The 13,108-nt window shown below is 39.5% G+C and overlaps 1 protein-coding gene across 2 annotated transcripts in view; it reads right to left on the reverse strand.

Moving 5' to 3' along the window:
• KIFAP3 (kinesin associated protein 3) overlaps positions 1–13,108 on the reverse strand; it is a 66,729-nt gene that overhangs the window by 14,426 nt on the left and 39,195 nt on the right. For both annotated transcript variants that reach the window (XM_032118100.1, XM_032118099.1), the window contains exons 18-19: positions 8,655–8,844; positions 4,515–4,614 (exon numbers count right to left, since the gene is read on the reverse strand). In XM_032118100.1, the coding sequence (XP_031973991.1) occupies positions 4,515–4,614; positions 8,655–8,844 (290 nt within the window). The remainder of the gene's footprint in view (positions 1–4,514; positions 4,615–8,654; positions 8,845–13,108) is intronic.

The raw sequence follows: 13,108 nt of genomic DNA on the forward strand, positions 1-13,108 counted from the left end.
CTGGCTTTTGTACTCAGAGTTTGTATCATTACCTAGTTGTAGCTAGGAAAGGTTAACAAGCGGCCTGTTCCCCAAAGGGCAAGAAAAATACTGTGGCTATCTCTATTATAAGGTATTTAGCCATCGTTATTATGTTTGCATCTTAAGAAAGTAATTAGTCTCCAGAAGGTGATTAAAAGTTGATAAATGACCAGAGATTGTGGAAGATGTCTTTCAGCTGGTCTTTATCCCTTGCAGCTCAGACACTAAGCTGTCATCACATCAGCCAAAAGTGAGGGATTTTTGTTTGCCACAATCATAAAACTTTCACTCAATATTAAGACTTATCAGAACCAGAAACCTTGAATTCAAATTTTAATAACAGATGAAAATTTCAAATCTATGCCTAATGCCCACGTGGCTTCTGAAAGACAGTAAGATGATTCAAAGCTGGTAATCTAATCACAAGAGTCTTTTCCTAGCCAATGAAAAAAACCTGGATACAAGCTGTCAAAACAACCTCCTCAGCTACATATTTTCTGCTGAATCGAAGACATACCTTACAATCTGTCTGCATTCTGCTCCAAACCTTTGAAGAAAACAAGAGATGCTGTTTATGGACTTTATCACTGCTCCTGTGTATGTTACATTCCGAAATAATTCTATTTATAGGCCTCATACGTAACAGTACAACTCCACTAAGAATATAGTTCAGGGATAAGAGCTGTAAACTGAAGCTGCAAAACACACAAGCTAGATCACCAGAAACAAAGCATTTCTCAGGGTGGCACTGTGAGAAAAATGGCAGTTTCTCAGGTCTTCACTTTCGTGTTGCTTCTCCTTCACGATGACAAGTAACGAAAACAACAATTATCAGGATGTGGACATGTCCAGAACAGCAAGCATGCAAGCAAATCTACAAACTGAATTCAGGGCTAGATACTTTAACAATTCCCTTCAAAGTTTTTCTGTACTTCACAATGCAGGAACTGATCATGTGAGGTGGCATTCTCAGCTCCTGAGAGTAACAATACTCTAGGTTTCAAAGAAGAAGTCCAAGAAACCCCGTGAAGAGAAGGCAGTGTCTTTGAAAAAAACTCTCCAAGCCACTCCACCTAATTCCCCTAGATCAACAAATGTTTTTACTGCCAATGCTGTCACTTCATGTTTCCCTCTTAAAAATGACAGGGGAAAACAGCCCCAGTGCGGGTAACCCAGTGCGTGCCTATCTGTAATTCAATTTTTTTAAATTCCTATTCTGCTTGACTTCAAAAAAGCACTTCCCTACCTGCCTAAGACTGTGCAGCAGCTCTAGGTACGTAGATCCAGTGTCTCCTGGGACAAGGACTCCACAACATATGGCTGTGGTATCCCTGCTGGATTACAGGAGTCAAACACTTCAGCAATTGCACCTTCGGATACAGTCACTGCTCCAACTCCCCTGAATTTTCCCAAATGAAACAGTGTGGAATTGCAATGGCAGAGGGTGCCCTGGACCTCTGCTAGAACACCATATTCCTGACAAGGAAGTCCATGGTTCTAACTGGCTGCTCAGTTGGGCGCCAACACCAGTTCAACACAAACTCAGCTTCTCAGTGATGTGCAGGAGCTATAAAAACCTGGGACTTTCTGGCTGACTTGTTCAGCTCTCCTGGAGGCAAGGGTAAGTCCTGATCCACTCTAAGCACATTGCAAGGACAGGAAATAGCTTCAGAGAAATTAAAGGGTAACATATCCTCATTCTTTGTCATAGGAATGCAGAAAGGAGAAGAAAGGATTAAATTATTCAAGGTTGAGTAGCAAGAAGTCAGCTCATGGTTGTTACCTACCCCAAAATTGACAGGGTGGTCTTAAATGGCAAAAGGACTTGAGAACTCACCCCACTCCTCAGCAAAAACTGCTTCAATTACAGAATTGAAAAGCCTAATATAAAAGGCAAAGACCAGAAGACACCGGCACAACAAATAAACATGCAACAAATAAAAAAGTGTAACAAATGAACAGACCAAAAATATGTATCTACTCATTATTAGACATCTCTCTTTGAACTTCCAAAATGTGTTACTATTAACTGACTGGCTAATTGTCTATGAAAATCATACACAGCTTTCTTGCTAAAAAAGTTTCTGAAAACATATTCAAATATTAATAATAGAAAAATGAACTATTTTTATAACAAAAATCTTGATTTATTAAAAGCTGGAACTGGTTAAAAATAAATCCTTGACATAAGGTTCTTGTTAGCTTTAAACTGTAAGCATAAAAATACCCCTGAATTATGTTTTGGTATGGCTGAAATGTACACTATATAACACATAAAAAGCGCCTTGACTTGCTGCTATTATTTTTAATTAGGCTCTCTAACACGTATGGTTTTACCTTCCAACACCAGTTCAAATTGGGAGAAGGGAGGGTCTGACGCTCTAGACTTGTGGGACTGGCAATTCCATGGCTCATGCCTCGGAGCACTAATGCATTTTACATTAGGTCTGAGCATCAGGAAATCCTGGCTGCTGGCGCCAAGCAGTTCAAACCCATAATGACACACATCTGAAAAGTCGGATTCGCCGCTCAGCTGCCAGTATCTATTCTATCAAACAATTCACTCCTGCTCTGCTACAAATAAGAAAGAACATTTGCAGCACTCCACACTGTTTCCAATTAGACTGTGTGTCTGGACTGCAGATAAGTCCATGGAGCAATCATATTGAAAGAAGTCTTCCTAGAAAACAGAATTCTAGTAAGAAATCTGAGTATTTCCAGAGGCCATCATCAATGGGCCAACCTGCAGTTTTTCTGTTTTCTTTGTTTTCTTTCTTGAGGTGAGCCTTCAGAATACCTTGAAACACGCAAAAAAATTCTACAAATACTTAATTTAACTAGATACACACCAGGTGTATTTTGCTACTCATGTTAGTCAGAATACAATCTGATTAAAAAGCAGCTTACTATTGGAGCTCCCTGATGCGGGACTGCAATTTGAGGCTGAGTGATGAGCCTTCACTTTTAACCAAGGACACTGAAGATGGTTTTGTTTCCCAGCTGAAAGCCTTCTGGCAAAACAAGAGTATCTTGACTGGGGCTTTAGCTAAGTTTACTGGAAACAAAGGAGTCTACTAGCTCTACCCTACATACCTTTCTCCACACCTCCAGGTGGGTTTGAAGACTGTTGGGAGCATGTACCCTCCAATGTTCTGGTTAACAAAGAAATCTGTCACCGCGTGGGTTGTGTGTCTATTCTGAAGTTTAAAATGGTGAGTCACATACTAAGACTCCAAGAGCAGCACAGAGCCCACACTTACCTCAGTTTCTCTCCCACCTGCAAGCTCCGCAACAAAGGTTGCACATTTGTAAATGATCAACACAGGCACCTGCATCCCCTTCCCAAACACAGATTCACACTACTCTGAACTCAATAGTTACTTTTTCTAGAGGATCCATCTCAAATCCTGCCTATTTTTTCCCCAGAGCACATTAGTTATTTTAATTTGTCCTTGAAAATGTTACCACCATTCCAACCCTTACTCAATGTTCAGCTTTCTGGTGCATCCCAGTTAGAATAAACCAACAAAAGTAACGGTCCACTACCCTTGAACAATTACAGGAAGCCAAAGTAAGGGAGGAAAATCTTTTTTTGCTTCAGCTGTACATATTGTGAATAATTTACATTTTACAAATGGTGACTAAAGGTGTCAGTGATGAAAAGAACCCTTTGGAAAGAAACAGCTTCAGCCCCAGGGCTGGGCATATCCAGATAGCTGGATCCTGTTGAAGTGAATGCTGTACCTTGACTATCAAGTGTTTGAACTATTTCCTGCTAATGAGCGCACAGAACTCATGCTTTATAAAAGGCACTTCCTAAACACTACAGCATCAGGATCTATGAAGATTTCATTCTTGGAAATGAGTCTTTTCTATTTTGAACTCATGGGAGATGTTTACTCAGAAATTCAAACTGGAACAGCTTGCCAGCATTGAGAAGGAGTGGTCTTTGACCAGAGGGGAAATTCAGAGAAACATCTCCCAGAAGCCAAGCTGATGCCTTTTGCTCATATAGCCCATTTTCAAAATGCCCTCAGGAACCTAACTGAGGATACCTTGGGAAGACTTAGGTTAATGGAAAAAAACCAAAAAACTCCAAAACCACAGAAACAGCTTTGGCAGCTGAAAGACTTCTTTTAAATTTAAGAATATTGGAAACAAACATCATCTGGGTAATCAGCATCTCAAGCCTCTCTTTAGATGTTTTTCCCAATGTCTGAAAAATATTTGAGTAGTTGTCATAACAGGTAGTTAGTGGTGTGTTCTGTGTTATTGTTCTACTCTACAGCTTTTGGAAAGCTGTGATGTATTACAACATGTTAGGATGTTAAAACAGACCTGTGATTCAGACCACAGACTAGAACTGCTTTTGCAGTGTAAATCATTCCTACTGCTATGGGGCAAAAATTATTGAGGTCTACAAATGAAGCCCTATAAAGAAACTTGAAGAGCCGTTGTTGGATGGTAAGAATTCTTTACTAAGAGCAACTTACTTGCCAGAGAAGGGGTGCTGCCCAACCAGGTCTCCATTCTGAAGCTGGTAATCCCCGAAGATATCTGGACTCACTGCTCCATCGGGGGCTATCAGCCCATCTAGAAAAACAAGATACAGTGACTTGTAAAGGAGCAGGACTTGAAGGCAAGTGGGCAAAACAACCTGTCCTGGTTTCTTTTAGCAATTCATTAGGAATTTAACTTACAATATTTCTGTGAGGAACAAAAATCAACAGTAATACTGAAACCCAGCAACATCAAGTACCAAAAATCCTTACTGGGACTCCAACTTCAGCCCACGGCCCTGAAAACTGCTATACCTAAGAAATAGTCTCTTAGCCCTTCTTCCTTAAACCTATAGAAGTTATTTCAAGACAAATCTTGTCTCTCCCATCATCAAAGTAAGCCCAGAGAACAAGCAATGAAAAAGGTAAAACATTAATCTGGGCCAGCACCATAAAAATAAAAAAGCAGAAAAGGTCTTAATTGTTCAGACTCTACCCTGCACCTCTCTCTTCAAACTTGGTAAGAAAAACAAGAAAGTGACTTCAAACCTATTTCTTTTATCTTGCCCATCTTTTAATGTCTCAGAGCTCTTTCCTACAAGGGCAGGCTTTTTACATTATATCCTCTCAAGAACACAGGTTACAGGTTTTTTGTGCTTCCTTTACATTACAACACTGGCATGTGAAGATGCAGACATTTGTAAAGCCAGAAGTATTCCTTAAAGGCTTCACATTCTCTGCTTGCTGTATGAGGAAAAAAAATCGGGAGTGAACATCTTCCTTCTGTTACATCAATGTAAATCCAGAGAGCGTCTTTGAAGTAAAGTCACTGAACTGACCCCAGCTGAAGGAGAACCCATCTTAACTCTTCGCTGTTCCCATCACAAAACACATTTCTTTTTAATATTAAGAGCACAGTTCTTACTTGGTAGTTAGTATTAGGCTATAATCAGATAAAACGAGCTATTTCATTACAACAGACCCTACATCAGTTTGTCTCCATTACTGTATGAAAACGATTCCAGACTTGAAGTGCAGAAAGCACCCCCATAAAACTAGGGCAGAAACAGGTACATTCAGACTGATACATTAAGAGTTTAAGAGAGGGAAGAAAGAGATTCCTAATGACTAGGAAGTTACAAATGCCACTCCACTTTAAAGAAAGAGAGATAAGATCCAGGGAGTCACAGGCCACTTAGCTTAACCTCTGTGGTTTCAAAACTACTAAAACTGCCTGCGCAGGAAGCGGTGGAAAGTTACTTACAGACACAAGGGCTTAGAGATGACGACTCTGGCATTCAAACAAATCTCCCTGTGCTTTATGAATTTACCTGATGTTTTCTGAAGATAATATAGTGACAAGTGATAAAAGGAATAGAATTGACACATCTAGATTTCTAACAGACATTTGATGAGGTGCTACAGAGATTCATTTAGAAGATAATACCTCATGGGAAAGTGACTGAATCCAAGGCAGCAGATTGCAAATGAAAAATGCTAGCCATGATCAGACCACATTTTAGCAGCATCAGATTGCTGTACATAGCTGTGTTCTAATTGTAGACATGTGCGTACAGTATGTGAGGGACTATGACTTGACAAGCAAGTGATCTGGCAGGGATGAATATTCCTCTCTCAGCATGTTCAGTGGGACACAAGTGCCCTGTGACATCATACAAATAGAAAATGTCCAAAGAAGTGAAAGGAAAGTCGAAATGGCCTTTTATTAACACTTGTGCCAAATTTTCCTATCTCACCACCTAGTCTGTACGCTGCACTGAACTGAAATGAGGAGGACCATTATCACTTTTATACCTGCAGCACTTTGGATCAAAACCAATCCATTTAAGAGATTATGCATTCTAAAGAGTTGGGCTTGGTTAAAGCTTCTTTGAGAGCACAGAAACTTAAAAATAACATCTGTCTTTATATTAATAAAGCAAGCACTACATTTTAACTCTGAGGCTACTGCTACCACTACTTAAAGTGTCTTCAATCAAGAGTGTTAACAGTTAAACCATAACACTCAGAGTTATGACTCACATGAATTTATAGGAAAATGAAAGCACATGGATAGCATCAGCTGCATAAAATGTGATTACACAGTTAAAGGACATCTGTTGTTATGTACATTTCAACATAAATTAGGTTATGTACTTTCAGAGCAAGAGAGACACTGAGCTCAGGACGGCAACTTCAGAGATTCTACCACATTTTTCATGTAGATTTAAGTTGCTGTGCAAGAGAGAGATTGGTCTGTCATGAAATAAGGAACTCATCTTGCTATCAGTGAGTTCAAGAACTATTACGGTCAAGGTGGGACTTGTACTGAGTGTCAGCCATCAGTGTAGGTCACTCCTAAAATTATCAAACGGAAATACAAGTATTTAATTTCTGACTGCACAAAGATTTGTATTTCTGGTGGGTTTGGGTTTTTTTCACTCAGTAATGATCTGTCCTTCAGAAACCCAAATCCCTGCTCCAACTGGTACATTAACCTGTAGCCTTTTCAAAGGAATATTATGTCCCTTTTGAGATGCCACAGTTCAAAAGCTGAATTCTAGGAAATTGCAGAAGCACACAATTACTGACACTTGTTGCAATGAACCTGAGAAGTGAATCTGCATTTTGAATATAATCACTCTTTAAAAAAAGGGCTACCTTTAAAAACAAAAGCACATTTCAAACATCTGCAGAACATATCACTGGAATTCTACCTCTCCTTCCTGGTTAAATATCAATTCCAACACAAAAAATCCCTTTGTTCAAATAACATTAAGCCTGTAACATAAATGATTGAAAGCCAGGAAATTCAGTGTTATTGGTGTCACTCCATCTCTAGCTCCCACTATTGGGAACAGAACTGTCCCTATGAAATAAGCAATCAAGACCTGTAAAGGGAGACTACAGTAGGCATACCTTTACCTCAGGAAGCCCCAAGGAGATGATGTAAGAAAAGGCCCTTACAGGGCACAACACTTGGCTCCCACTGCCAACCCTGTGGGTTTAGTAGAGCAAGATAAAGCTACAGGAGCCAAAAGAAAAAAAAAATATGACACTAAAGAGACAAGTTGCTATGGCTGACATATGCAATCAAAAATAGAAGAAAAAGCAGCCTTATGTTCTGATATCCTTTGAGAACAGTATCTGAAATGCCTCTGAGATCTTGCAGAATTATCTTCTTGCAGCAACTATGAGTGAAGATTATGGGATTTAGTGGTTTTGTTTTTCTAATTACTCTTCCTGCCAATTAATCCAGAGTCACAGAGTTCTGTGACTCATGCTTCATGGCAGAGGACTGGACACTTATGTGGAAAATGTAAAACACAGAAAAAGAAAAACCCAGCAATTAAAAAAACCCCAAAAATCCATGTACTCAGTTATCCAGGAGTTTGAAAAGGATCTAAATCCACAAGTTTGAGAGTGCAAGCCAACTCCTAGTTACAAAAAGTTATTTATCCACTGGGGAAATTATTTCATGATTGTCTCCTGCAAAGTTTTTTTGAACCTCCCTCTGAAACAGCTGGTAACACTGGATTAGATAAATCAGCGTTTACAGAAGAGATTCACACACTTCCCTAAAACCTAGATAGACTAAATCATAGAGATAGATTAGTTTAAAGTCACAGAATGATGGCCTCTGCTAAGGAATCCACAAGTTTGATGTGACTCTACTAAAGTCTTTTATCAATATCTGCAGTAAAAATCCCATTACACAACTAACACAATAGGCAGAACAAAATTCAGCATAAATCCCACAGCTGTGAATTTAACAGGGATAAGAGAAGGTTTTTGTTTACAGAGCAAACAAGCAATGTACACAAGAAATAGGTGGGAAGAACAGGGCTGGGCCACCTTTACTTGAATCCATTGTCATGGTCCATCAGCTGTCTGAGACAGGCCTACTCATATTTCTGCAGACCTGTAACATTTCCTAAAATCATGGATATACAGTACTTAATCCATCATTAACATCCCAGCACGGACAAGCCCATCCCTGGTTGGCATCAGTGCTGCTCCCAATGACACAAAAGGGGAACTGTCCTGCTGGCTTGAGTCAGGCCCAGCTCAAGCTCCCACTCCAAATGCAGAAGTGGCAATCCCAGTGCTAAATACTGACATGTGCTGCATTACCTGCGTTATAGTAGAGGTCAGGTCTTTCCAGAATATCCCCTTCATGGATGTAGGGCTCAATGGGATCATCACCATACAGGTACTGCTCACTGTCATCCATCTGCCGACTCTCCACCATCTCCAGCCACTGCGAGTTGTGCCATCGAAACTTCTCTGTCTGAATTTTTTTAGCCCATTCCTCATCATATTCCTGTTAAAAATCACCACACAGTGTTTTAGAATGAGTTCTAGACAAAGCTGGTGTAACAGGAAATGGCAGGGGAATCCAACATCAGCAAAAGATGCAAGTTCAGGGCCCAATGACTTAAATGCTCTACTCAGTTGCACATTCTTTGAACAAAGAAGGGATTTTGCAAGCACTGGGCATTATTCTGGTTTGTGATGCAGTAGTCCTTCATGGTTTGGAAGTCCAAACCTTCATGGTTTGGAACCTCACACCGTCCAGAAAAAACTCCTGCTTTGAACAGAACAGTTCCATCATCAGTCTCCTCATTTGGTTTAATTAAGAAGACCCAATTACTGCCAATCTTCAGGGGACTTTTCATAATTAATTATTAACACTGGCCAAATACCCTGCACATCTTCATTAGATGAGCATTTACTAGGACAACTAGTTGCTAAAAAAATAAATTAAAGAGAAAGGCTGTGATAAAACCAATACATTTATTTTATTTCATGAGCTCCAGCAAGAATTTAATTTTCAACTTCATGTCAAATTTTATGTATAATGTTGAACAGCCACAAAAATGGTACACAACTAAACTCTGAGAGGAACTTCTCCAGAAAGCTGAGTAAAACAGGATATAGGTTCCAGTCACTATGGAAAAACATGTAGGCATCAAATTTCAATCTGGATTACAGCCTAATTGCACTGAAGTGGTGTGATATTCCATATAGAGGAACATCAGCATGAAGTGACATAGCTATGGTCACTGCAATCAGCTGTTCAGAGAAGGATCTTCTAAACAGAGCAGACTTTGTGGGCTGGTGATTACCACTGAGGGAACACTGACCCATGGATAACACTCAGTTCCTTGATCCTACTGGGAAGATAGGGCACAGTTATCTCTAGGAAATTCATCAGCATATGAAATCTGCAGATGGTATCAATTCGGGAATAGTCACAAATCATGCACCATGATTAGTGCTTTTTTAAACCAAAGTACTGTGAACAAGGATAACATCCCTAAGCAGAATGTTTCTTCTTGTGGGAAGAAATACCCTTATGAAACACATCCCACTCCACTGTATTCTAACCTAACTACAAAGGAGAGAAAACTTGAAAATAATTTCTTAACTCTCATGGTGGTTAACACATGATCTAGACAGACTTTCCTGAGAGATCTAAGCTGGAGTAGTTTAAGGCTTTAAAAATCTGTTTTACTTAGCTCTGAACAGGAAAACGACACACAATTAGTGACAACGCCTTGGTTGTGGAAGTGGTAACTTCTTAAATTGCTCCTGCTAGACATGCCAAAGTAGATCTGTCTACAACAAGAGGCCATAAAATGGCAGAGAAGGCAGAATAAGCTGGCTTCGTGGCTCATGTTAAACTTCTGAAAGCGCTATAGTCTGAACTTGAGGTCTTAAACTGACTTAATATTCAACCAGCCGTGTCTTCACTGCTATAATATGTGTTGCACAGGTAACACTCTCTACCCTGTGCCTTTTCCACCTTTTGACTGGTGGCTAACACAAAAGCCAGCTGGCCCTGCCAGAGGCTTCTCTGAAATTGCCAACAAGTATCTAGAACATCCAAGATTTCATTATTCTCAATTTCTCCAATTCCACCTCTGACCAACGCTAATTCCTAGACCTTGCTAATTCCACTCCTCACCATCCTGACACTCCTGTTCAGTGATCCTGTCCAAAACCTGGTGTCTTGCACAACTTCCATACCCAGAGCAGGTCCCACCTGTGGGATCTATAGATATTCTCAGTGCCTAGGGGCCTCAAGCAAAATTCCATTTTCTGTCTATCAGTATTACAGCAGCCTTAGGGAGGGAGAAAAGACAAGACAAAAAAAAAAACCCCAAACTACCAAAACCCAACAAACACCTCACACTGTTTGCATAAGAACACCTCAGGCTATTTCTTGATTTTTTTTCCCCCCCATCTCCACTCTTGATTAAAAAGAAAAGTTAGAAGTAACAGTAAAAACAAGAATGTCCCTGGAAAAAGCAAGCTCATCACTGAGATTTATAAATAACCCATTAAAAAAAAAAAAAAAAAAAAGAAGACGACAAGGAGTGACTTTCAATGATGACACCTAACCAGCATCTTGGAAACAGCTCCTTTGCTGCATCTGCCAGAGCTAAACCCTGGACCAGCTATTATGTCAGCCTCCAGCAATTGTGAATTACTTACAAGCTTTAGAGAAACATCTTGTAACTGCCAGAAATCACACTGCAGTCTTAAGAACACTTCCCAGAAATCATGATTGCAAAGAAGTGGGGGAAAAGAAACAAATTTAACAAACAGCAAATTAGACTAACCTCTGCGGAAGCTGAATCCCTTTGACATTATCCTGTTTACCTTTAGAAGTTCTCAAAAGCCAAAAGGCCATCAGCTAAATCACCTAATTCCCATTTACCATCAATGCACTTTGAAAACACTTGAATATTCCCAAAGTTACAACCTTAAACGTATCCCACTTCCTGACATCAGAGTTCCTTTCCACACCACTGTCTGAACATGCTGAATTTCTGCCAGAAATAGACATCAACTTCTTATATCCTTCTGCAAAAATAAGTTAACATTTCTCAGATTCTAACTGATTTTTCCTTTCAATGATGACAGCAGGGCAGAATATTCCTATATATTCTACATTTCCCACCCTATATTAAGAGGCTTAAGACTCCCAGGTATTTTTCCTCAATCACTCATCTAAATTTTGGAAAATGGGATTAGCAATTGAATAGCACATTACTTAAAAACCACAATTTATCCATTCAAGTAGTTTGGCAATTTTGTTCTTGTTGCTCATTCCCAGTGAAAAAAGCAAGGTACAAAATATTACAAAGAAGTGACTGCACCAGAATTAGATCAATGATCAGTTTTGTCAGGAGTTTCATTCTGGCAGCAATCACAGAAAAGGAAGATTTGCAATAATCTAGAAAAATTTACATAACCTCAGCACAAAAAAAAAAGTTCATTTAAGTACTGCTAGATCAGGAATGTGTCTGTAGGTTTTCCACAGAAATATGCAGAACCACCACTGGGTAAATGATTAATGGAACAACATCAGAATGGAAGAAAACCTGTAAATGCAGGACCACAGCCAAAAGGCACAAAGAAACCAGATTAAAGACATGTAGAGCAAAACAATTTCCTAAAACACTGCAAGTCTTCCAGTAATTATATTTTGAGTTATTAAAACCTTTTTTATTATTATTTTGAGAGTTTTTTTAACTTACAAACTTACTTACAAGTTTTGGTTGGGCTTTGGGTTTTAAACACATGAAGCACCCTTTCTTTACAAAGGAATTCCTGCAACAGTGAAACCAGAAAACTAAAAATCATGGAGATACAGCCATAGCTTTGAGCCCTCCAGTCCTTTTAAATGCTAGGCTACTGGAAAAGCACTGCAAGGGAGAACAAGAAAGTGAACAGAATGTGCCTAGTCTCCAACACCACCCCCCTCAAACACTGCAGTCATGGTCAGAAACTTAAAAGGAGGAATTCTGAAAGCTGATTTTATTCTCTTTGGAGCTCCCTGACATCACTGTTTTTAACATTCGGTTTCCATAAATCCACAAGTGTCATAGAAGATGTATGGCTCGACTCTGGGAGGAATGTGCCATCCTTTTTGAAGTTCTACTTCCAACTTTGTTTACTACTGACCCATTGAAATATTATGAAGCGTTAACTGGCCTATTATCAGAGAGTGTCTGTTCCCTATCAGGGTCCCCTTTGTCACTGGCTTCCGTCACACCTTGTATCTGATTAACACACTATAGGATAACATAGAGCTACACAGATCTGCTTTGTGTTCTCTCACAGCTGATGAAAAACAGATTTTCCTTTTTCACTTTAATGTGGTTGCCCTTTAATTGGGTCTGTAATAGGGTTCATTTGATGTGATTCCTCATACTGAACTGAAACTGCTATACAATAAGTAGAATGCTCATTATGTTCAAGGCTGTACTTGGTGATATGTTACACTCTTCATTATTTAACCACCCCAAAAATACCACTGTTCACATAAAAGATTAAATTAACTATTTATTAAGAAAGAAGATATTTATCTTGTCTAGCTATCCAAAAGTTAGGCATGTGATTTTAACTACGTGCCTCTATAAACCAAGGAGAGAAACAGATGTTAGGGATCACCTTCTGCAGGTGTCTACCACACCTACCTTAGGGAAAGTACCACTGTTGGGCAATTCCTTCAGAGGCCAGGAAAAAAAAAAAACTCCTTCCACCACTTACACCTGTGAAACCCAGAGTCACTG

This window comes from Corvus moneduloides, chromosome 9 (genome assembly GCF_009650955.1).
Source record: "Corvus moneduloides isolate bCorMon1 chromosome 9, bCorMon1.pri, whole genome shotgun sequence".
Lineage (NCBI taxonomy): Eukaryota > Metazoa > Chordata > Aves > Passeriformes > Corvidae > Corvus > Corvus moneduloides.